We start from the raw sequence: 26,521 nt of genomic DNA, 5'->3' as shown, positions 1-26,521 counted from the left end.
TGTGCTCCGTGCCGCACTTTGTTTTATGAAATAAGTGAACCAAAAGGGTAAAACTACATGTCCAGCTCAGTCATTTCACCCTTACTTTCTCTGCTAGCATTTCTGCATTGTTTCAATGCCGGCAGCACTTAATTGTATAATCTGAATAAGCTTTCTACAGAAATAAAAGCACAGCTTCATGTCTATGCTGCAAGCTCTGAAGTAATCTCTTATTTCTAATCTCTAGAGAAGGAAGGGACATTAGAGAGCTTGGTCTGATGCACTTGTTATTATCCAGGGTGGCTTGTAATCTCATTTAGAGAGCTGATGTCTGCTAAACAACAGAGGAACATGGATGCCAGGAATTACACCAAGATAATCCACTGGATCCCTGAAGCAGCAGCTTTAACTGATTTGGTCCTTTTCCTAAAATTACAATTGTTTTTTTTTCTGAGGAGGATTTGCCCTAAGCTAACATCTGTTGCCCATCTTCCTCTTTTTGCTTGAGGAAGATTGGCCCTGAGCTAACATCTGTGCCAATCTTCCTCTATTTTGTATGTGGGTCACCACCACAGCATGGCTGCTGCCTAGTGGTGTAGGTCTAGGCGCGGGAACCGAACCTGGGCCACAGAAGCAGAGCGTACCAGACTTAACCACTAGGCCACGGGGCCAGGCCCTACAATTGCAATTTTTTATTTTGAAGAATAAGAATATATTTAATGCTATGCCACAATAATCAGATAATGTTAAGCTATTATATTTCACAGAGGTCAAAATTTACTTAATTTCTAAACTTTATGGATGTGATGACTAATATGAACTTTTATGACACATATTCAGACCCTTATAAAATCAGAACATTCATATATTCCAACATACTGGGCCTTTTCTAGGTGCACGCTACCGTGCTAGGCACTGTGGAGACAGCAAAGACTAACGATTTGGTTCCTGCCCCTGAGGAGGAGGCTCTGAGACTTGTGGGCAAGGTAGAAAGTGACAAATGACACAAGAAAGGCAGAAACAGAGTGCTTTGGGCGTTTAGTGGAGGAAAAAGACTTCTGGTTACAGGGGCCAGCCCAGTGGTACAGTGATTAGGTTCATGTGTTCTACTTTAGAAGCCCAGGGTTTGCGGGTTTGGATCCTGGGCGTGGACCTACACACTGCTCATCAAGCCATGCTGAGGCAGTGTCCCACATACAAAATAGAGGAAGACTGGCACAGATGTTAGCTCAGGGACAATCTTCCTCACCAAAAAAAAAAAAAAAAACTTCTGGTTACAAAGATTCGAGGCACTTTATGACAAAAGAACTACTTACACTCTGCTAGAAAGGATCAGGACTTTGGAGAGGAATGAACTTTTCCAATCACAGGGAGAATCACTATTAAGAACACCTGTTGTCTTTTAACAGTAGTATAAAAAAATCAATAAACTTTTTGTAGCAATGATCACTTCTAACATCTTACAGAATTTGCTTATTTATGATGTTTATTACACCTTGTCTGTCGGACATAAGGTCTGAGAGGGTGGGGATGTCTGTCTGTGGTACCCCAGGCAGTAGATCGGGGCCTGGATTCTAGAGGTGTTTTTGAAGGGAGAAGGGAAAAAAAACACCAGACATGCAAACATCCCTCCCTTCACCCCTCCAGAAACAAATTAAGTAAAACGTGAGACCATGTCAGTGGGATGCTCTCTACATTTTCCAGCTCCTTTGGGAGGGACTTGAACAACTTGCCTGGCTACTTACAAGGAATTAAGTCATCTGAAATTATAGGCAATAAACATCTCACCACAGGATTTTTAATAGTAAAGGCAGTAAAAACAAGAGCTAGGAATCTATTATAACCTCCTTATTTTTCCAGGTTATTTTTAAAAAAATTATTCCTCATAAATCAAAATAGCCAAAAGGTCAATTCTTGAGGAAAACTTAGGTTGAACCTGCTTGCAACTCATTATATGAGCTTCTTTTCTTGTTAAATTTGCTGTACTATTTATCTCCTCTCTCCTCAACTGTCAGCCTCTCCTCCTTACTAGCTTCCCCCTCTTAGCTAAGAAATATGCTCAAATCTCACTCATCCTCCGACTCTGTGGCTCTGCCTTCTCTTTTTTTTCTTCTTTCTCAGCCAAGCCACTGAGATCTGGAAACTACTGACAATTACCAATGAATTACGATATCCAGGGGGTAATTTTTAGACCTTATCTTCTGGGATCTCTCTGCTCCATTCCAGGCTGTGGACTCACTTCCTCCTCTTAAATCCTTTTTTCTCAAGGGTTTATGAAACCCACCTTCCAGGTGTTCTCTATCCTCTCTGAACATGCCTCCATTCCCTCTCTGCTCCCTCACTCTTCCGTGGCCTGCTCCTCAAAAGTTGGGATGTTCTTTCTCTCACTCTGTGCTTTCTCCATTGTGATCCTACCTGTTCCCTTGCTTCTATCCCCTTCCATTCCGTGAGTCACTAGTGCTGACTCCAGTTTCTCTGTACTACATGGAGAGGTCTGACAGATGTCTAAATGCAACATCCTAAACTGAGCTCATGATCTATATCTCACCTTAAACCTCCTCTTCTCCCTCATAGCACACCAGGTACTCTCTTCTGTGCTCTCCTCAGTAGCTCTTGACTCTGGTCTCTTCTCTCCATTCTCACTGAGATGTCTTGGTTCAGACCTTCATAATTTCCTCCTTGGCCCACTATCATCCTTTCTCAACTGGTCTCCTTTAGTCTGGATGTTCTCTAATCCATCCTCCACACCACAGCAATCTTTCTAAGATGCATTCTGATCTTGTCACCCTCTCCTCTAGTTTGAAACTGATGAGTGGCTTTCATAACCCAAGCGGCTTGCTGAGAAGTCCTCACCTGTGCACAGGGCACTGAGGGGGTTTCAAGGAGCACATATAGAAGATCACTAGCCTGCAAACCCCTCAGGGTCCAATACAAGGCCTTCCGAGATTTGACTTTTGCCTCTGACTGTCCATGACCATCTCTAGTTGTCCCCCTTCCCTGCATGTTGTGTTAGCCACACTGACCACTATATAATCTCTCAAATGCATCATGCTATTTTATACCTCTAAGCCAATGCATATGCTATTTCCTTGGTCTGTTATGCCTATTTACTTGCCAACTGTAATGTCAACTACTTGTCTTCTTTGCAAATTCCTACTCTTCTTTCGAACTGCAGTTCAGACATCAACTTCTCTGGAAAGTCTTTCCTGATACTCCTGGCCTAATGACTGATTACTCTCTCATCTTCCATCTCATACACAGAGTGTGCTTTTTTTTTGAGGAAGATTAGCCCTGAGCTAACGTCTGCTGCTAATCCTCCTCTTTTTGCTGAGGAAGATTGGCCCTGAGCTAACATCCGTGCCCATCTTCCTCTACTTTATATGTGGGATACCTGCCACAGCATGGTGTGCCAAGTGGTGCCAAGTCTGGACCTGGGATCCGAACCGGCAAACCACGGGCCGCCAAAGTGGAACATGCTAACTTAACTGCTGCGCCACCGGGCTGGCCCCCAGAATGTGCTTTTTTTTATTGCACTTGCTGTACTGTATCATAATCATATGACTGCCATGTTTCTTTATTACTAGACTATAAACCTTTGATGGGAAAGACTGTTTTATTCACTCCTGTATTCCTAGGACCCAAGCACAGTGCCTGGCATATAGGCGATACTCACATCTTGGTTGAAATGAATAAAAATAAATTTTATTTCTCTGAGAAGAGAATTAATTTATCAAAAGGCTTTTCTTGAGTCCCTCCACTGTTTCAGGCACTCTGCAAGGATGTGACTAATGCTGCCTCAGATAGATGGAGTAGTTTTCACAGTAGAAGTAGATTTTAAATTCGATCTTAAGGAAGGTTGGGAGTTAGGGAGAAGGGCCATTTCCAGCAGAGAGAACAGCATCTACAGAACCAAGGATTTACAAAAAGGCCTGACACATTGGTAAAAGGCTAAGTGAGACTGGAGTAGAGGGTTCTTGGATGAAAAGGTGGAAAGCAGGTTTGGAAAAGCAGGTTTGTTATAGGTGAAATAATTCCAATTTTACAGTACTGGTTTTGGAGGAAGACATCCAGGGTTTAATTTTGGCTTGGCTGCTCCCAATGATTGAGCAAATCATTTAACGTCTCTAAGCCCTAGTTTCTCATCTGTAAATAGGGATGATAAAGTAGTGCTGGTGGTGGCAATAATTCCATGCCAGGACTGGGCTCACGGCTTGTTTATTAGCTCATTTTAATCCTCACACTCTATGAGGTAGTTATTATTGCAGATAAGGAAATGGAGTTTAGAGGTTCTGGGACTTGTCCAAGGTCCAACAGTGGGTGAACGGCAGGGCCAGGATGAACCCAGGCTGCCTGACTCCAGAGCCTCATTTCTAACCACTACACTGCTCATGGGGTTGTAGAGATTAAATGATAAATGAAATGTATCTAAAGGGCCTAGCATAGAGCCTGGCCCATATCAACCACTCAATAAATGGAAGCTGTTCTTATCAACAATTATTTTCAGGACAATTGGGCAGAGAAGCTTGAGTTGAGAAGTGCTGGACATATGCGGTTTTGCACAGCGGATGGATTGTAGTGTGGGGGATTGCAGTCAGGGATGTTAGAGGCAGTGGTGGGATGGGGGCACTGAAGAGGATCTGGACTAAGGCACTGGTGACAGAGATGGAAAAGGAGGACGAATTAAGAGTCAAAGTCAGCCTCTGACAAGGTGCTAAGGGAGCTTAGGCAGGAAGTTAATTGACATGTAATTCTTTAAAAATGGATTTTCACAAAAATTATTCACAAAGATTGCTTGTAAAGATGTGCAAAAATTAAACTCTCAACAACTTATATATTTAGCAACATACAAGCTACAAAACACCATCATTGTCACCAGCAACAAACAACTTACAGCGATTATATATATTAGAAGTTATACCATCCATATTTAATTTCTTTGGGAGATTTTACATATATAATATATGTAGAAGTATTATCCTTAACCTAAGTATCTTCGCATTTGTCCTATGTTTATTTATACCTAAATTGTTTTAAACATTTTTTTATATTTAAAGATATTCAAGAATTTGCTTGTATATGTAACTAGACTTAGCCCCAAACAATTTTGATTTACAAATTTAGCACCAATAATTTTGACTCTAAAATTAAACTAGAATTTGAAAAGATTATGTAGAGCAGAAATGATCACACACGTCATTATTAGCTACTGCACAGTACCTGAGAAGAGTGGGAGAGTGAGCTCAGGGTACATCCTGGCCAGTTCGCATGACAAGAGGGCTAGTGACACACTGTAGAGGGGTGGCAATGGGCCGTGTGTTCCATAGAGAATACTGCCAGGTCTCTGTTCAGCTACTTTCTTCGAGTATACAAAGAGCTTTGCTTCAAGGATCTATAAAGAGGTAGGAAAGTAAGAAACAGTATGAAAAAACATTGACTGGCTATCTCAGGAGTACAGCAGTCCCCCATTACCCACGGGGATATGTTCCAAGACCCCCAGTGGATGCTTGAAACCGTGGATAGTATCGAACCCTATATATACTATGTTGTTCCCCATATGTACTTATCTATGATAAAGTTTAACTTATAAATTAGGCACAGTAAGAGATTAACAACCATAACTAATAATAAAATAGAACAATTATAAATGTACTGTAATAAAACTGACCACAGATCTCAGCAATCTCAGCATACAATTTTTTTCTTTCCTTACTGAGTCGAAAACTTTTACCTTTTCACTTAAAGGAAGCACTTTACGGCTTCTCTTTGGCATATCCAAATTGCCGGCATCACTACTCTTGCACTTTGGGGCCATTATGAGGTAAAATAAGGGTCACTTGAACACAAGCTCTGTGATACTGCAACAGTTGATCTGATAACCGAGATGGCTCTGAGTGACAAATGGGCGGGTAGTGTATACAGCTGGACACACTGGACAAAGGGATGATTCACATCTTGGGTGGGATGGAGCAGGACAGTGAGAGATTGCATCATGCTACTCAGATGTCTTGCAATTTGAAACTTATAAATTGTTTATTTCTGGAATTTGCCATTTAATATTTTCAGACCGTGCTGGACTGCAGGTAACTGAAACTGTGGAAAGCAAAACCATGGATAAGTGGGGACTACTGTATTTATACTTAATAAAGGTTTTTAATAACAAAACTAATGAATGCATATTTTAATATAGGATTAAAGGTAAAGCATCAGTTAATTCCTGTGTTTACAAGATTATGTAATTGTTTTCTCACCCTTCAGATCCACTGGTGATATGCAGAAATGAATAAATGCATATCAATAAACAGAAATCCAGTGATCAACTATCATTTCTATTTTCTGTGCTCAAGGATAGAAGTTTCTATGTAAGTACATGATACGTGCCTGCATGAGCTGCATGGAGATTTCATAAATCTCTCTGTTGGTGTCAGAGGCCTTGAATAGAACAAGGTTTAACAAAGTCACTATGTCGAAGGGATAGTTCCTAAAAAAATAAACAGCATAGTTTATAAGACAGCCTGGCTAGTAATCTTGATAAATCATTCTCTCTCAAAATTTTAGATGGCACATTGACCTCAGTCACACTTATTAATGACATTCCCATGCCCATTTGGCCATTTTCCCCCCACATTTTTTTGCTGTTTATTAGTAGATAAAGGGAAGTGGCTCTATTTTTGTTTAAATATTGTCACACCAGGATAAACAAACACAAAAAATCTTTCTAGTGCAAACAGATTTTAATGAAAACCAAATACAAGCAGCAAGGACAGAAGACTATATGTCTAAATTTCTCAATAGTTCACTGACAATGTTTTCATTTAGTCCATCTAAATTTATTAAGCACCAAACATACACCAGGAACAACTGCAAAGTACTAATGACACTAAGTTAGTATGGCTGGTTCCGGTCCCTAAGGGAGGCTTACAGTATAGTTAAGAGACAAACTGCAGTCTAGTGATGATGAATGCTGTGATGGGAGTATCCACAGCATGCTACAGAGTCCTGACAAGGGACACCTATATCAGACTTGGGGTTAGGGAAAGTTTTTCCAAAGAGGGAACAAGTAGACAGAACCTTGAAGCACCAGGAGACATTAACCAGGCCATGGAAAGAGTAGTATGGGGACTGTTCTAGGCAGAGAGAACAGCATTTTGAAGGATTATAAGAATGAAACAGCAAGATACCTTCTGTAAAGGAAAGAATCTCTGTGTAGTAGACTGAGTGAAAGATATAAATAGAGAAACAGAAGGAGATGGGGATTAGGTGGTATGTGGGTTCAGAAGATGCCCAGCCTATGGACTTCATCCTAAAAGTTATGGAGATCCTACAAGATGTACAGTAGGGAAGTGAGGCAATGATGTTAGCTTTTGAGAAATCACTCTGCTGTTTGGAGAATGGGCTGTAGAAGGGTCAATATTGGAAGCTGTTACAATAATCCAGAGCATAACTGATGAAGACTTGCATTAGGGCAGGGACGGTAGAGACAGAAGGGAGGAGATGACTCTGAAAAACACTAAGGACATAAAATCAGCAGGATGTGGTAATTGATTGTGTGTGTGGGATGGGAGCTAGGGGAGAGTAGGAACGTGAGGAATGGGTTATGTGGCAATTAGCAGTATAATCTCATGGAATATGGAGATTAAATCCATTATTTTCCTTGCTACATAATAGTATTTAAAGATGATTTCTCTTTTGTATGTATTTTCTTAGTCTAGAGTGGAAAACAGGTCATAAATAGAAAACTCCTGGTGAGATAAACAATTAGTGAAAAGTGTATACGTAGGTGAGTGACTGATGTTTATTTTGAGGGAAACTTCAGACAGCAGAAGATAGCTTAGAGGTGAAAAAACATTGTTTTTCCTGTGGGTTCCTTTTTTGATCATATATAATTACATTGTCTAAGAAGTTTTGTTTTAGAAGAATCACCCTTCTAGAACGGCATAATCCTACTATGAATATGTGCCCATCTTACAGCAAGTTTAGTGAGAGATTATAGTGAGAATTGGTTAGACACACAAAAAAGGATTTTTTTTGCTTTTGATTTTTGATAGTAATCAAATTTAACTTAATTTATGATACTACTAATACATGAATACAATTTTCTTTTGAAAGATTCAAGCAACACAGAAGGCTGGAGGATCTCTCTGAAGATGGTTCACTCGCCTGACTGGCAAGCTGGTGCTGGCTGTAGGGGGGTGTATAGAATAAAATGTGGAAGTGCCCCATCTCCTTTCTCTCCACCAAGGTTAGAGGCAACCACCCGTTTCCAAGTATACATATATAATTATGTGCACCTAAGTACCCCTTCCCCAATACATAGAGTTTCAAACATAAATGTGATTATATGACCTACACGTATTGTTTGGAGATTAGCTTTTTCACTGAACAATGAGGCTCACTTTGTCTTCTTAATAGCTGCATAGAATTCCCTATTATGGGCGTACCATAAATAACCACTCTTGCGTGGACTCTGTGGTGTGACACCTAGATCTCCCATTCAGGACTGAGGCACTCAGCCCTCCAACTAAAGTGTTGGAGGCTGCTATCTCTGGCTGAATCCCTCTCTGGGAATTGCCTTCAGCCAAAGAGATTTGCCGAGGCCACATCATGCCTGCTCCCCAGCAGCAGCCCCTCTGGAATTGGTCGAGGCTTCTTTCCTCTGCTCAGTCCTACTTCACTTCTCCATAGATGTTAATCCCAAGGACATTTCCTAATAAATTTCCTGTACTCAAATCTCCATCTCAGAATCTGTTGTCTGGGGAATCTAAACTTTGACATGCATTGACACACATTTAAAGGCTATTTTCATTTTTTCACCATTATAATGCCATATATGGTGGTGGTCTAGCAGTTAAGATTGGGTGTTCTCACTGCTGTGGTCCAGGTTCACTTCCTGGTCAGGAAACCACACCACCCATCTGTTGGTTGTCATACTGTGGTAGCTGCATGTTGGTGTGATGCTGAAAGCTATGCCACTGGTATTTCAAATACCAGCCGGGTCACCCATGGCGGACAGGTTTCAGTGGGGCTTCCAGACCAAGAAAGACTAGGAAGAAGGACCTGGCTACCCACATCTGTAAAAAATTTGCTATGAAAACCCTATGAATAGCAGCGGAGCATTGTCTGATACAGCACTGAAAGGTGAGAGGATGGTGCAAAAAAACTGGGCAGGGTTCTGCTGTGCTGTACAAAGGGTTGATAGGAGTTGGAATTTGCTTGATGGCACTAACAACAACAAATAATGCCAAAAACACGAAATGTGCAAGTATTTCTTTAGGACAGATTCCTAAAAGAAGTCATGTAGGGTCAAAGGGCACATTTAGAATTTTGGTAGATAATGCCATATTGTCCTCCAAAATGGCTTTACTAATTTGCACTCCAAAATGATTACTTTTCTAGAACTTTTATTTTTAAATGTACAAAAAAGCATGAGGTTGAGTTGTCAGACGGGAAATTGGGGAAAGCCCCCTAGCTGATGGTGGTGATGATTATAAGGAGCGATGAGCAACATTTATGTTATGATATGTTTACTTTGTGCCAGTTACTGTGCAAAGGCCTTTACCCAGATTTGTTATTTAATTTTCCCAAGAAGCCTGTGAGGCTTAGAGAAGTTAAATACTTGACCGAGGTCATGTAGAAGTAGTGGAACCTAGACTCCATCCTGGGTATGTTTGACTCCAAAGAATTCATGCTCTTATCCACAGTGCTATCGGCCTCCCAGACAGCCCACAATAGTACCTTTCATAGCTAGCCTAATTTGGAATTCTTATAAACTGTAGTATCTGGAAACCGACCTTTCTTACTGTGAAAGTAGAAAGGAAACTCTCTTCTGAGCCCTATAGTGGTAGAGATGTCTTACCTACATTGCTGTCTCTTACAATGAGATTTAATACATATATCTTTATACATAAGAACACTGGAAAACAATGCTGGAAAATATTGCTGGATCATTGGAGATTTAAATGCAGTAAAAGGGTAGACAAAAATCTTCCTCTCATGCAGGACTATGCACTTGACTAGGTAATCAGCGCATTCAATTAGCTGCTTAAGACTGAGCTATGGAATTTACGTGGAACAACAGTGAAAGGAATAACGCAGATACAGAAAACGAAAGAAACCCAGAGAAGGAAGAAATTAGAAAGATCTCAAATGAACAAAAGAGCACAAATAAAATATCTGTATGTAGATGATTAAAATAGGCTTAGAAACTAAATCTTACATCTTTCAGTATTTAATTAGCTGACATAGGCAGTGGAAGGGTAAAAGATAAATAAAGACAGCTGTGGTCATGCAGAATAAAAATAAAATGGTAAAATAAATATGAAAGGTAGATATGATTCAGAAAGTAAACAAGAAATAAAACTATTTTCAATCAGGAAGAGAGAAGATTTTGAAGAATTTGGGAAATACCCACTAGCTCTGGCTTATCTAGAGCTAAATGACAAAGCTCAGGATAACTATGAGGTCTTCTGAAGAGAAACGGATTTTACTAGTTGATAGAGGGGATTACATCATAAGCTTTTCACCTCCAATAGCTACTGAATAATAATAGTATTTACAAGGAGCTTACCATGTGCTAGGCCTTAGGTCAAGAAATTGGTTTTCTTATATCCTAACCCTGTTATCACCCTCACTTTACAAATGAGTAAGCATCTGTAGTAACTTGCTCAAGAGCACACAGCTTGATTAGAGGCAGAGCTGGAATTCAAACTCAAGACAGTACATTTCCAGACCCCCAATTCCCACACTCTGTGCTCTCCTGAAATACGCCAGCTGACTGACACGACCAGATGAGGCTATACATCGCTAGTGAGGGAGTGTGACTGGGATTCATGAACCATAAACTTCCCTCGTCTTCCTTGGTAATAGATGGATGCTATTCTGTCAAGAAATGTGGGGCCTTTACTTTTAAGAATTCAAGTTTGCTGGGCCTGATTCAAATTAGGAAAGATTTATAGAAAGTTAACAAGGCAAAACAGACATACCACAATGATAACAAAAACCACTTCCCAAAATAAACCCAACAAAATTCTTAAAAATTAAAACTTTGATCTTGTATATAATTCTAAAACATCTATTAAACATATTTTAGTAGTACGTTGGAGGGTAAGAGTAAAAACAATGGAATTCTTAAGTATTTAATTAAATATGAAGAGAATTCTGTTGAGTCACGATATTGACTGGAAATGGCCTATCTTTTAACACACAGTACACTATTTACCTGGATTTATAACCTTGGAAAGCCATTTAATCTCTTTCTCAGTTTCCTTATCTGTTCCATATTAATATAATTTGGAGTTGAGGGAACGTCAATAAGAACATGCACAGAAGCCGAATACTTGTTTGAACTAATGCTGCCTGACAGGTGAGCTATTTTCTTTTGTGTTAAATTACAGTACTGAGCTGCATTTAATAGCTTTTAATCAAATATAAAACATATTTTATGAAAAATTCTTCAAAATTAGTATTACCAGTTCTACCATCACTTTCTACTTTTATCCTGACTTCCCTTGGTCCAGTTCAAGTTCCACTCTGACTTCCAAATCTCTCATTATCACCAGAGTCATATCATAGGTATAGTTACAGTGACAGTTTTGACTGGAGACCAGCAAGTTTACAACACACACACACACACACACACACACACACACACGAGTTCATTATAGAAATAAAAGCAACCAAAAGAGAAAAAAGTAGACAACCAGTTTTCCATTGTCACAGCTGATGAATATAGGGATTGATATATTAATTATGCAAAAATGGCTAATTTCCTCTTCTAAAATTAAAGGTAGAAATTTAATCAAGAGCATTTTTAAAAATGTTCAATCTTTTAGGTATTTTAAAGTCAATTATAAACGATTCCTTAATAAATGAATCTGCTTATAAACTGTCATATTCCTATAAAAATAAATCCAGTATATGAGCATTCCAATTGGAAAAGGAGGAGGTAATTATTTACTTTAAAAGTATTCTTTGCTTTAGAATATGACTTTTTAAACGAGTTACTGTATAGATAACTTTGAGAAATTTAAAATGTGATCCAGTTTATATGTGACTTTTCAAGAACATATTATTTCATAATACAAGGTATTTAGGGCTTTTTGAGAAGCAAACTTGCAGGAAAAAAATAAAGCAAAAGCTAAAACGCCAAAATTGCTTTTAAAAAAAGTACTGAAAACATTAGTGCAAAGATTGCTCAAACAAATCTGGAGGTTTGTCTAGACTACACAGACTAAGAATTTTTGAGAAAAGAGAGCAAATTTAGGCCACAGCTGAAACTTTAAATTGTGAACACACCCTGTGGTGAGAAATGACAGAAGTGTTGGCTACTGTCTTGGCAGGCAGGTCACGGCCATGGCAGTGCCTGGCCCTCTAACCTTCCTTCAGAATAGATGAGTGTGGTGAACGTAATTGACGTGCAACATTCGTCTAAGAAACCAAAATAGTTTAGGATAGTATCTTAAAAAATCTACTCTAAACACAGAGGGTTTTATGACTGAATATTTTTGTGATGGGAGGTATTACTGAAATTGAGAGTGTATTGCTAAATTCATAAAACATTTATTTGTGCTCCCTAAGGAAAAAAACTCTAGATTTATTCAGAGGAATATAGTGTGATATTTTACGAGGTGGCCATGCAATGAAATAAATTTGACTAGGATAGTTCAAACCAAGTTCACTGGGAGAAGGGCAGTGATGAGGGGAATCTTTTATTACTCTTACTTTTCTCAAAGAAATCCATGGTCCAAGTCATAGATTCTAAAGACATTTTTTAAAATCAAAAAGTCAGGTGAACAAGGGGCCGGCCTGGTGGCACAATGGTTAAGTTCACAGGTTCCGCTTTGGTGGCCCGGGGTTCGCCAGTTCAGATCCTTGGTGGGGACCTGCGCACTGCTAGTCAAGCCATGCTGTGGTAGGCATCTCACATATAAAGTAGAGGAAGATGGGCATGGATGTTAGCTCAGGGCCAGTCTTCCTCAGCAAAAAAGAGAATGATTGGCAGCAGATGTTAATTCAGGGCTACTCTTCCTCAAAAAAAAAAAAAAGTCAGATGAACAAAAATTTATTTTTAGAATGTCAGGATATCTGAAAATTAAAATTAAAAAAAACACTCCAGGGAAAGATATTTTCGCAAAAGTGTTATTTTGGTAATAGCCTATAGGTATAAACATTCTTTAGTAATGCTAACATCAGGAAATAAAACCTAACGTGAAATCAGATAGTTTAGATTATATTCATCTGCTATAACTTTTAGGGAGATTAAAGTGTATAACAAAAATTCCACTAGTGAGATTATAGGGAATGAAAGCTTTAGAAATGAAATGTTATCAACTATCTTTATAAAAGAAAGATAATTTTAAAGAGATACTTGTGTCTTTAAATAGCATGTTCCTTTTAGGTTTATTGAAGGTAGACATCTAAAATTCTGTTCTTATTAATTTAGAGCTGTAATAGCTTGGAATTTAAAACGAATTCAATTTTATTCCCTTCATCCAGCAGCTAAAGGTAGCTATTTAAAATGTGGCATTTAATTAAAAAGGAAAATCAACAGTTTATATGAGTCTTTTCAGAAATAAACTTGAGCTGCCTTCTCTCAATTCCTAATACATACACTCTTTCTTGGAAATACCTTATGCAATGTGGAGTCTTCATTAGCCCCTTCATCTTAGCTATGAAATTATTTCACTCCATAAATGATAGTGCTGAATGACTTCACTGAATGACTAAATTATATAACTCGGGTGGTCGTTTTAAAAGTACAATCTATGGAACCCAGGGCACCACATTTTCTTTTCTTCTTTTCTGAAGTTTTGGACAAGGGGGATTTAACATTTTTAGGGTTGCTCCCTGGGTTTAATTTGGTCTCAAGATGGCTGAAGGGCTTACAGTTCACACTTGTCACAAACATTTCTAGAAGTTCCTTTAGTTACTTTCATGTGTCTTCTCTATCATTTTCAAATCCTGCTCAAATACTTCATTATGAATGTCTAGGCAATTAAAAAGGATGCTGTAACTACATGCCACTCTCCTGGTAGAATGAGAAAAATCAATGTAGCTGCGAACTTACAGGGAGTAAGATATCTGGTGGTGAAATATAGCCATTTTGTATTTCCTTAGAATTTACTCTGCTCAGATAATTGCAAAACAGTCAGCTCTCAATTATTCATATCATGAAGAGGAACCTTAATTGTACTTGCCTCTGACCATACTTTCCACTTAAAAGAATTCATACCTGCTTCCACACACGGTTGCTATGGCTTTGAAGCAGCCAGATGCAAGTTGGTAGGACCCTGTGTAGCATCGGTCAATTGCCCAATTAAAAAGATTTATTTGGTCAGGATTAAGTTCCAATAGCAAGACAACAACTTCACAGCCAAGTTGATGAACCTGAATACAGGGAGAAAAGCGATTATTCGAGTTTAATTGAAGATTATTCCAGAGAAAGACACAAAATCAAGCTTAGCTACTATAAGTTGGGTAAGACGAAAGTGAAGACTGAGCATTCATCTTGATTAATTTTTATCCTATGTATTCCTCTTTACTGGGATGCGTTACAACTGAAAACTGAAATGTATAAATGAAATTTGACTCAGTAAATCTGTCGTACAGGGTCTTTCATTCTCAATTTTTAACTCAAAAAGGTGATGAAGACTTTATTTGCAATGCTTCTTTTCATATTTAAAATATTTTTGAAAAATACATGTATTTGGTTAAAAAGTTAAATATACGAAAGGATAGCCTTTATACACGCAAAGTCTTTTAAGGAAAAAAATCAGAGGGAATATGTTTATAAGGCTTGATTACTAAATATATTGTGTAAAGCTTAGCTGGCAATCTTTTAAAAAGAAATACAGTATCAATAAACTCTTCTTAATCAGAGACTTGTATAAAAAAGATCATCACACTAGATAGAATTAATAAGATCCTTAATCGATGATTCCTGAAGCTACTGTCAAACACTGGATGGGCACATTTGTCCGCCTGAGGGTTACTGTAAATATGCACTAAGAACATGATTACCCTTCAACCTTGTTCCCAACACAGACACAGAGGAAAAGAAGTTAATCTTGTTAGTTTCCTGTTTTCTTGTTTAACCTGAGGGGTGACTCGGGGGTCATAGGATTTATGAGCTTGTTTTGCAGAAGAAAAAGGATGCCTTTAAGGAAGATATGATCACCAGATAACCAGCCCCCAGGTGCCATTGAGGCCTAAAAGTCTGAGTACCCAAGGGCTTATCTGGAATGAAAGAAACGTGGATTTCTCCTTTGTTTCTCTGAAACTCCTCCTCCAAAGCTCCTTAGCTCTATAAAACCCTCTCCTTTCTTCTTTTGTTAACAAGAATTTGAGAGAACCTATCCTCCTGACTTCTCAGTTTGGCCAATTCAGAACAAACCTTTCTCCATCTGCAAGTACCGTGTCTCAATGAGTGGCTTACTGCCCATCGCACATGAATTTGAGATTAAGAGGTTCAGTATCACTTGGAGGCTATATTCTTCTCAGAAAGTAACATTTTCCTGCCTCCTCCTGGAGTTATCCACTCTCTTGCCAGTTGCAACCAGGTGGAGAAGGAAAGAGTCTGGCTTGCTTTTTGTTTTTTACTACAGGGTGTGGGCCAAGATGGGAGCAATATTCTAAATGGATGGTCGAACATCATCAACCTAATTCCCCAGGGGCTGAAGTAATTAGTAGCAGATAAAAGCTGATGATACTATTGCAAAGGATTCAAAAATATTTCATTAAAAAGTTAGTTCAACTTGAAAAGAAAATCAGCAAGTTTTCATTGCACTTTAGAAACTTTATACTGAAGTATAAAATAGATGGTATATAATTCACACGTAAATAATGAGCTATCTTAACTGGACACACGAAAGTGAAAAAACCAGACTACCAGCACTTTTGAAGCTTGCCTTGTGTATTCTCTTAATCACTCTCTTTCCTCCTCAAAAGTAACCACTGTCTTGGCTTATACCACTATTGGTTAGTTTGGGCTGTTTTGAACTCTCTGTAAATGGAATTTTACAGGATATAATTTTGTGTCTGTTTTCTCTCACTCAACTTACGTTTGAGAATCATCTACATTCATTCATTTTCATTGTTGTATAGCATTCTAATTTATGATTACTCCACAATTTATTCATTCACTATTGATGAACATCTGGGTTGTTTCCAGCTTTCTACTTCATAACATGGCTTTGAATATTTTTATACATGTCTTATGTTGCACATACTGAATGTATACACAGGAGTGAAATTGCTAGGTTATAGGGTAAGCTATGTTCAACTTTAGTAGATAATGCCGATCAGCTTTCCAAAGGGGTTATTTTGGTTTATACTCTCTGTAGCATTGTATGAGAGCTCCTGTTGCTCCATTTCCTCATCTACATTTGGTATTGTCAATCTTTTTAATTTTAGCCATTCTGGTGGATTAGAGGTAGTATCTCATGTGGCTTTAGTTTGCATCTCTCTGATTACTAATGAACTTGAGAACCTTTTCTTATGTTTGTTGGCCATTTAGATAACCTCTTGTAAATTGCTTAAGTCTCTTGCTGATTTTTCTATGAGTGTCTTTATCTTATTTATTTGTTGGAGTTCTGTATATATTCCAAACAAGCATTCTGTTGGTCTTATATTGCAAACATCTTCTTTCACTCTGTGGCTACCCTGTTCATACTCTTAATGGTGTCTTTTGGTGAATGGAAATAATTAGTCTTTCTTTATGGTTAGTAACTTTTGCATCCTGTTTAAGGAATCTTTCCCTAACCCTAGGGATTAAGATATTCTCCTATATTATTTTCTAGAAACTTTAGTTTTTTAGCTTTCACATTTAGATCTATAATCTAATTTTTTCTTTTTCATGTCTGATATCTTATTTTTTCTATTCTAATGCATTGGCTAGGATCTTTAGCATAATGTTGACAGAAGTGGTGAAAGTGGGCTTCATGGGTCATTTTAATCTCAGGGAAAACTTTCAATATTCACTATTAAGTATGATGTTCACTATAGGTTTTATTTTTTTTTTTAAGACACCATTTATCAAGCTAAGGAAGTTCTTTTTTATTCTTAATTTTATTAGGATTTTCTCTCATGAATGGACATAGGATTTTATTAAATGGTTTTTTTGCATCTATTGAGATGATCGTAAGATATTTCCTTCTTGAGACTCTATTAATATAATTAATATACTAAAGAATTGACAGATATTTGAATATTAAATCAATCTTGCAGTTCTTGAATAATTTCAACATGATTATGATGAATTATCTTTTTTATCTATCACTGAATTTAATTTTCTAATATTTTGTTTAAAGTTTTTGTATCTATGCTCATGAATAAAACTGCCTTTTAATTTTCTTTCTTGTTAAATCCTTGTCAGGTTTTAGTCAAGGTTATGCTAGTCTCATAAAATACGTTGGAATATATTTCCTCTTGAGCTGTTTTCCCTTGAAGGACTTATATTAAGTCAATGCAATTTGTTCCTTAATTGTTGAATTTATCCTTAAAGGCATCTGGTCCTAAAGTTTCCTTTGTGAGAATTTCAATTACAGATTAAATTTCTTTATAACTTATATGACTATTCAGATTTTCTTTTCTTCTTGTGTTTTTCTAGGAATTTATCTATTTTATCTAAATTTTTAAATTTATCAGCACAAAGTTATTTCTATGTTCTCTTTTATTTTTAATATCTGTAGCATCTGTAGTGATGCCCTCCTTACATTTCTGATGTTGGTGACATGTGCTTTCTCTCTCTTTATTGGACTTGCTATGGATTTATTAATTTTATTAGTCTTTTAACAAACTCAACTTTTTGCTTAAATACTCATTTCTATTAATTTTTTTCTCTTCATTAATTTCTACTCTTATTGCTATTATTTCCTTCATTGTACTTTTTTTGAGTTTGATATGCTATTCTTTTTCTAACTTCTTAGGTCATTGGTTATCAGCCTTTTTTCTTTCTAATATATGGATTTAAGGCTATACATTTCATTCTAAGCAGAAGCTTTATTTACAGTCCACAAGTTCAGTCTGTAGTATTTTCATTATTCTTCAGTTAAAAATATTTTCAGTTTCTATGTTATTTATTCTTTCACTCACTGGTTATCTGGAAGAGCATTTCTTAATTATCTCTTTATTATTCATTACTAGTTTAATGATTAGAGAATGTAAACTGTGTCATTTCAATCATTTGATCTTTGTGGAGACTTGTTTTATGGCTCAGTTGGTTGTCAACTTTGGTATATGTTAGTGTTTTTTATCCTGATGCATTATAGTGTAATGTGAACAACATATAAACCTACACTTCTGTGGCTGATGTGTGAAGAGACTGTGTTACGAACAATGCTTATACACCTCAGTAACCCAGCTGAGGGAGAACAACCAAGACACTTAAAAACAATGTATTTTTGGCCAGTACTTACTCGTAAATCTTGACAAGCCAGAATGTTGTCAAGCCACTTATATAGGTAGCCATCTGGGGAAAGGCCCACGTTGTCAAACACTGGGCCACAGCACAACACTGCTGACATTGCCTGATAACAAAACACAACAAAACCTGTGAATGTAACCTGCAAAGACCTTATGGTAGGCAACTGACTTTATAAAACATAGCTACCAGATTTATAAATGATGAGGGTCTTTGAAAGCAGTTATTTCCACAAGATTTTAAAGGATTCCTCAGGAGATTCAATAAAGAACACCAGATTCCTAATTTGGGCTCTTTTTATAAGAGTTAAAAACCCATAAATTTAACTTCATGGTCATGCAATTTTATGATTATAACAAATCTTTATGACAAAAGAGTACGATGTTGAAAACAAAATGACCATTTCACAGTATTTATAAATAAACTTACCTTCAGTGATTTCAAATGAATGAATTCTGCATGTAAGATAAATTTAGCTTTTCAAATTTTGTTTTGACGACAAATATTTGACTAATGTACTGAACTGACAAATTTGACAATATTTGACTAATGTACTACATTGACAACCTATGAAAAATATGGAAATAAATAATCATGATTCTTAATCAGAGATAAAGAAAATAAACTTCAGTTCCTCTGAGGGGAGGATGAAGCAAGAGAAGGTAAGAGAAGGGAGATCTTGATTAACTGTCATTAGTGGGTCCCAATGACTACCAGGGCCATGCTTTAAATTAGCTCCATTGAGGCAAAAGTCAACCTGAGATTCAATAACTTCTGGTATATATGACAGAGCTGATATACAGTTAATTTTCTCAAGGAAATTAGGCTGTAAGGAATCACGCTTCTGAAAGTTTTGAACAGTCCTAGCAGTGTAGAAATTTATTTTGGGGAGTCTTCTAGGATAGGGGGAGACTAGAAAGGGAATGTGGCTTTTAGCAGGTTTTGAACTTGAGGTAACATATATATATATATCAGGTTGGAAGTTAATTGGCAAGACAACTACTTAAAGGGTAAATAAGCAAAAACAGATAGTTTTCATATAGGAGAAAAATTAGATAAAAGTGGGAGCTTGGAAAAGATTTGCAGCTTGAAATTGTGAGCACAACTGAAATATTTGTATATTTATACACAGCTACCTATCTATGTTTATGTGTATATATTTTGGAATTTTTAAAGTCAGCTTATGTATTTATATACGTGTGTGTTTGATTTTTTTGCATATGCACTTATATTTTATCATATCATATTATTTATTTTAACCTTATTTATTTAAGGCATGGTTGTCAGTTTAAGGAAAGAGGCCATTGATCTGACAAATGTCATTCAGTGAGGCAAAGGTGACCTACCTTTAAGGCACAGTACTGGTACCTCGTAATCTGATGATTTCTATCACTGTAACGATCCAGAGGAGTGAACATAATGCTGAAGGGTCCTGCCCACTGGCTAAACAAGATGAAAAGATGGTGCCTCAGGCTTTGCTGGGGGAAGAGAAATCTTCGGTGGTGAACTAGAGAGAAAAACACAGAGTTAAGGGTCTGCCAGACTGAAAGTACAGTGAATACAGTTTATGTCACTATTATATATAATTCTTAAGTTTTGGGGAAAAGAATAATTTCATTTCCTAACTCAAGTTTTCTTTAGGCAATGAAACATGTATTTAAAAGTCAAGCTTCATTTTCTTTCTAAGTGTATCCTCTTCCTCTCCTCACGTTGCCGTCACTAGCACCTTGTCTCAGAGCGGAAGCAGAGATAGAAAATGGACTCACAGACACTGTTTTCTAATCAATGTCTAGAAACGGCAACACCTTCCGCTCAGCAGCTGCTTACTCACAAAATGTTCTCTAGACTACTGCTGCCTGGGTTTAGGAAGAACTGTGAAATATAATGTATAGACTGTCTACTTTAAACAGGCATACTTTAACCGAAGAAGTCAACTCAATTTAGGGTCATCAGAGATGAGGAGAATTGGTAGGAAGTAGGTTATATAACATCAAAATAATGAAAAAGTAGAAACAGTTGAGTTGTGGCTTTTTGCAACTATGTTCAAAACTTTTAATTACAGTAATTCATTTTCCCACAAACTAACCAGCTATTTTTCTTCTCTATGTTTTTATTAGATGAAAACGTTTCACACTCATTTGCTCTGTGAAAAAGAATTCTCTCTTAATAATATTTATTAAACTATATAGAATTCTATATAATGTGTTGATTAGAGAGTATCAAGAGCAGAAATACGCTGAGATTACATGTTCATAGATTCGCACAATCAGACAATGAAAAAAACGAAGCCTCTGTGAATGTTCCCTCTGAATTACTTCCTTCCCATGGAAATCACACAGGTTCATTCTTTAGATGGGAACCAAAACAAAGAATAGAAATAATGACAAGCACAAAGCCAAATTTAATGCCTATTGTTCCCTTTCCAACTCTGTGCTGAATCACTACAATCTGTTCCCATGTGTATTTCCAAGAAAATTTCGAAACAAATAAACGATCCCATCCCAGATCTGCATACAGTGGGATTAAAGAGGAAAGCTCAGTAATGAAGAACACAAATGGTTTCTCAACCGTGAAAGGTAACTCGCGGTGATGCGTCACTCTACCTGGAACGCACTGAATCAAGTTGGCGACCATCGCACTGAAATGTGCCCGGATATCTTTAAGAATTTCAACTTCTTTGTCATTTTCAGCTTCTAGGAGCATGCGGGTCAGGTCCACATATTCTAAGAACAAAGCTCCAAGGGCTAATGTATCCCGTTCTAAGGCCCCATTTGTGCTGGAATAAAAGGAAATTAAACTTTCAGATGGTTAGTCATTATGTCAAAGTAGCACAGGCTTCGTGGAAAAGAAGATTCACTGTCAGAATTCACACACTAAATTTGTTCTTGACCTATCTGCAGTGTAAATAGGATATGAAGAAAACCCAACAAGCTTTTTTGGACTTTTCTGAGTAAAAGAAAGGGAGGGAGAGAGGAAAGAAAGAAAGAAAAGAAGAGAGTGACGAAAAGACCAGTTTGGTGAGGAGAGATGAACTTGGTAGAATTTTGACCCTACCTGTCACTTATTACACCAGCATCAGCCAAAAGTTCAAAAATTCGAAGTAACTGTAGCCTTAACAAGTCTCGCCGTTCTCGGCGTTTCTTGTTCTGTGTAGAAAGAGGTAATACCACTTATAGATGCGGGCAAAACAATATTAATTTTGCTTTAGGAAACTGTATTAAAGGCATAATCTAGTCATTTTCCATTTTCTAAGCATAAAAGACAAAACATATTTTTCTTTCTTCCTAATCCTTGGAGAAAATGCTTGCTATTACAGGCTGTAAGAGAAACAGATCATAAGTGGGTCAATAAATATTTATAAGGTGGAAATATTGAGAACTAACAAGCCTCATTTCCTAGATGCTCCCAGCATCTGCGGAGAGCCTGAAGCATCTGAAACAAGTGCAAGGGGATCACGGATGCTAATAATCTTGCCAATTCTGGTCACAAAGGGAATACTGTTTGTTTTTACTCAAACTGCTAAATTTCTGCCACTTCTTATATCGTATCTACTATATGGGAAGCTTCTTTTTTAGTCTTATTCTTTTTTTATTTTTTATCCTGCTCCATTATAAAGTTTATTCTTTTCAGAGTTCACTTCAGGGAAGATAATGTTGAGAAAAATGCCTCACATGCCAGATGAAACCAATAATATGCTTTTTTTTTGGTGAGGAAGATTGTCCCTGATCTAACATCTGTGCCCATCTTCGTCTATTTTGTATGTGAGATGCTGCCACAGCATGGCTTGATGAGTGGTGTGTAGGTCCACACCTGGGATCCAAACCTGTGAACCCCGGGCCGCTGAAGTAGAGTGTGCAAACTTAACCACTAATGCCACTGGGCCATCCCCCAAATAATATTCTTGACCATCCAACTCCTTGTAAAAAATAAGCAAACAAACTAAAAACCAAAATTCAATCAATTCAAACCTCCTGCAAAAGAATGTAACATCTTAACATATACATGACTATTTAGTAGTTTTTCTTTCATAAGTTAAGGACAAAATCTTTTAAAATAGGAATCATATTATACTAAATATTCAATAAATACTGAAAAATAATGAAGACAAAAAAAGTTAAAATATTAAGATTCATTGTATGTTGAGGTATTTATATATTTTTAGGGGAAACTACTGGCTTTGATTTAAATTCACACCATTGTCCAAATAAACCAAGGTGTTTATTTAAATTCAAAATCTTACCTCTGGTCTTCGTTCCAGAGCTTCTTTCATTAATGGATGAAGTTCTTCTACCAATTCTCTACAGAGGAAAAAAATGTCAGCATTTGGAATTCATTATTATTGACACCAAACTTGTCATCAACTATATGCATTCAATCCTAAATCATCTGTTCTTTTCACTTTGCTTCTGGCATCAAAATTTCTCCTGGCCTCTCCTTTTCCCAATCACATGGTGAACTAGGTATTGGCCTATACTTTGTATTATAGGTCTTAATCTCAGTGCTCCGTATATAATTTTGGCTCAATACATGTTTGCTGACTTGATTTTGATTTTCTGTTCTGGAGACCTCAATGACAAAAAACCCCCATATGAAAAATTAAACAATATTTTGTAAGTGCTCACTAAATTCAGAGCACTTTACAGGCTGTGGGACTGAAGATAAATAAAATTAAGTCCCTGCACAGAAGAAATTTTCAGTCTAATTAGAGCCAAAGAGACAGGTGCAATTACTATGGCACTACCTTTGGGATCTGTGCTCAGGGGACTGACTTACAGTTGATTTTAAAATGAAGTCTTTTTGGAATTTCAGAGATAAATTCCTTTATTTGAATTAAATGATAAATACAATTTATGGCAAGTACTATAATAGTGAGGTTGTCATCAAAACCTTTTTTTCTTCTGTAGTAAAAATAAAAGTTTGATCATGTTAATGTATATTTTGTATTATATATATACATACTTCATCTGTCCCCATTATCTGCAGTTCTCAGCCTTATACCTGCTACTCTAATTATTTGTCTTCTTCAGGAAATAACTTCTGAACTATGTCAAAACAGAAAGAATTATGAGATTTAGCATGTCGCTAGGTATTTTGTCTAGAGTCTAGCTCCATGTCTGAAACCTTGTATTTTCTGGTAGTATATTTTGTGCTTTTAGATATCACCCTCCAGGGAAATCCAAAGACAGGAAGGTAAACTCTATGCCCTTCTGCACTGAGAGAGAGAAAGCCTGCATGCCCTTCCAGATTTCTCCAATACAGATGCTAGAATTTCTTCATCAAAGAAATGGAAATACTACTAATGGTCTCTGTCTAATAGCAACCATCTTCTGAATATTTACTACATGCATTTTTACATTTAATCTTCTCAATAAATCTATAGTTTCTATAATTATACCAATTTTTCTTTTTTTATTAGATGGATATGCTTTATTTTTATTTATTATACCAATTTTACATGTGAGAGAACTGAGGCCAGAGACATTAAGTTTTCCAGACCCACGTGCCTAGTAAATTGCACAATCTTACCCACCCCTAGGAATACTGAGATGGTAAAATATGCAAAAGAGCCTTAGGTTCTTTGAGAAAGAAGTTAATTCCAGGAATCGTTATTATTATCTTCTTGTAGGATTTCTGTATGATGTTTTTGTCTTGACTAATTACCTAATAACTAGTAAAACACTGGTTAACTGGCACCCAAGTAGTCAGAACTCACAATTACCTTTTTTAAGGATAAAATCTGACTCTATACATGAATAATGCAACAGATCTTTTTCAGTTGACTCTAGAATACCTCATTAGTCTTTATTTTTCAAATAGTTTCTCAGTGATGCTTGGAGCTTTCCCTTTTCTATCTACATTAAAAACTGTGTTTACCATTTTATTTGTCCTTATAGGCTTTCGTTGCTTAGTTAGTCATCAGAGGCAGCCCAAACTAACATTCTATGATCACTTTTTCAAAGGCTTTGATACTGCCTCAGATGGAATGGTTATTTGATTAAAGTTGTGAAATGAGTAAGGAATCCAGAAAGTGAGATGTGATGGTTCTACTGAGGCAGAAAAAGCACCTTATAGAAAGATCAACCAGTATAACAGAACACCCCGAACCTATCAGTGCTTAACCTTTGAGAGCCCGTTGCATAAAGGGCCAATGAGCAGACACTTATTATTTTGATGTTAAAGTCTCTGAGCAGTGTGGCTAACTGGAGATTGAAACTGAATTATCTTCATTTATAGTTATCTAGACAAAGCTTGCAAGTGAGATAAAATCTGAGAGGTAAAATCAAAGTTGCAATGACTAAAAGCGAAATGCAAGGCAGTTGCAAGGAATGCTTGTTACACGCAGGTCAACCAATGAGGACATAAAAGAAACTGCTTGAAGCCTATAAACTCTCCAGGCACCTGCCAACATGCAAACTCACACTGGATTTAAAAACAGAACTACAGAGCAGCAGCATGCATGAATTTAGAACAACACATTAAGACTACTGTACCTGAAAACAAGGGAATTTGTTCTTCCAAATCCTAAAACTAAGGACTCTGTGATTTCAATGCCCTCTAGTCTCATCAAAGGCACCAACTGCTTTAACAGAACTCCCACCGATGGGGTGCCTATGGCCTGAAACAAGTTGATTAAAAGTGAAAAAGACATAACATGATAACTGAGGCTTCCTTTAATCAAATGGTGATTCCATTATAACAGTTTCAAAGTACTGAACCACATCCCAAGGCACTGCCATCACTTCAGGAAAAAAGAAGAAAAACAAAAATAACCCTTAAGTTTTTATACAGCTTAATGAATGCATTTTTCACCTGAGACACAAATTCTAAAGAACATTTTTATTATAGTAGTCTTCTATTTTTTAAACAACTATTTAAATCTACAAAACCATCTTTAACAAGATAATTTAATCAAGGTATGATTTAAAGGTGAATACTTTGTGGGGAATGAGAGAAATGTGGTATGCAAGACACAAACCAAACTTCGGGCACTAATAAATATAAGTCAGTCTATGGTCTTAAGCAAGTTTCTTAACTTCTCTTTATCTTCAGTTCTTCACTTGTCATGGGGGAATAATAAATTATTCACATAAACGCTCTATGGAATTTAGCAATGTGTAGGATGAAAATCTGATCCCATATACTCCAGATGGCAGGCACAGTGCAGTTTGCACTGTGAACTCTAGACAAACAAGCTAAAAAAAAACCTTACAGAATAATTCTTCTGAAGCATGTCATGTCACCTTGTTATCGTAGCTCACTGTACCATCAGGGGTGGTCGCCATTATTTCTGGAGTGGAAGCTCTTAAGTGTCCAGGGCTCATAATGCTAGGTTTTGCAACTCCAAAACAAAGAATAAGGTAATTTCTCCACAAGGTAACATAGTTGTCTCCGCTGCCGGCAGTGCTGGTTTTCTTGGCATTAATTGGGCTACTAGAAATACAGAGTCGAAAACAAGAGTGAAAAACTAAGTTCTGCACTTCAAAGGTCACTTATTAAATAAAGATCCCAGGAAGTGCTCAAAGAGAGTTGAACAACTGTCTGTCAAGGACTGTCTGTACTGGCAAGAGCTGTGTGGACAGGGAATGCCTGTGCTGGATGGGAAGATGAATAGAAGAACTTTATGGTCATTTTCACTAGTGAGGGTCTAAGATTCTATTCTCAGACACTCATATTGATTATTAGGGGAAAAAAAATCTAACTCTAGACAAGAACTTTTGATCTGTTTTTACTCAATGTGAAGAATTCTGTATTAGGAAGTTCAGAAACTAGAGAGGATTATAATATCCCATCTTGTAAATAAAATGAAAATGTAAGAGGGCAAATGGTAAAACAAGCAGAACAGAGGGAAACATATAGATCCCTTACTTTGGGTCTACCAGAGGCATCACTGACTGGAGCCGAGTGAAGGCATATGGCCAGGCGTAGCTGAGGGCTGTGGGGCAGTGCTTGGGCAAGTTCTCCTGCCGGAGGAAACTGAAGAGGCAGAGCACCCAGGGGTCTTTGACAGACTGAGCGAATATCCAGACGTGGGAAGGGCTCTTCACATCGTAATGGCTATTGACCAGGACTGCGTTCCACTCTACCAACCACTGCAGATCCACGCTGTGGGTCAGCGGTAATGTTGCC

At 37.2% G+C, this 26,521-nt stretch overlaps 2 protein-coding genes across 9 annotated transcripts in view; one reads left to right on the top strand and one right to left on the bottom strand.

The window, feature by feature from the left end:
• The window catches only part of ZAR1L (zygote arrest 1 like), a 104,195-nt gene extending 95,489 nt beyond the window's left edge, over positions 1 to 8,706 (top strand). Inside the window, exons 5-6 of the transcript XR_011527770.1 lie at positions 6,235 to 6,338; positions 8,086 to 8,706. The gene's annotated coding sequence lies outside the window, so the exon portion shown is untranslated. The remainder of the gene's footprint in view (positions 1 to 6,234; positions 6,339 to 8,085) is intronic.
• Positions 1 to 26,521, bottom strand: part of FRY (FRY microtubule binding protein) — a 403,013-nt gene that overhangs the window by 81,854 nt on the left and 294,638 nt on the right. For all 8 annotated transcript variants that reach the window (XM_070577933.1, XM_070577936.1, XM_070577934.1 and 5 more), the window contains 11 exons: positions 26,261 to 26,520; positions 25,636 to 25,825; positions 24,886 to 25,010; positions 22,635 to 22,692; positions 21,449 to 21,540; positions 20,998 to 21,170; positions 19,741 to 19,901; positions 18,390 to 18,500; positions 14,207 to 14,361; positions 6,358 to 6,457; positions 5,197 to 5,368 (listed from right to left, as the gene is read on the bottom strand). In XM_070577933.1, coding sequence (XP_070434034.1) covers positions 5,197 to 5,368; positions 6,358 to 6,457; positions 14,207 to 14,361; positions 18,390 to 18,500; positions 19,741 to 19,901; positions 20,998 to 21,170; positions 21,449 to 21,540; positions 22,635 to 22,692; positions 24,886 to 25,010; positions 25,636 to 25,825; positions 26,261 to 26,520 — 1,597 coding nt within the window. The remainder of the gene's footprint in view (positions 1 to 5,196; positions 5,369 to 6,357; positions 6,458 to 14,206; positions 14,362 to 18,389; positions 18,501 to 19,740; positions 19,902 to 20,997; positions 21,171 to 21,448; positions 21,541 to 22,634; positions 22,693 to 24,885; positions 25,011 to 25,635; positions 25,826 to 26,260; position 26,521) is intronic.

Source organism: Equus przewalskii, chromosome 16 (genome assembly GCF_037783145.1).
Source record: "Equus przewalskii isolate Varuska chromosome 16, EquPr2, whole genome shotgun sequence".
Taxonomy (NCBI): domain Eukaryota; kingdom Metazoa; phylum Chordata; class Mammalia; order Perissodactyla; family Equidae; genus Equus; species Equus przewalskii.
The sequence above is the reverse complement of the archived record's forward strand: the minus strand, read 5'-3'. Positions and strand labels throughout refer to the sequence as shown.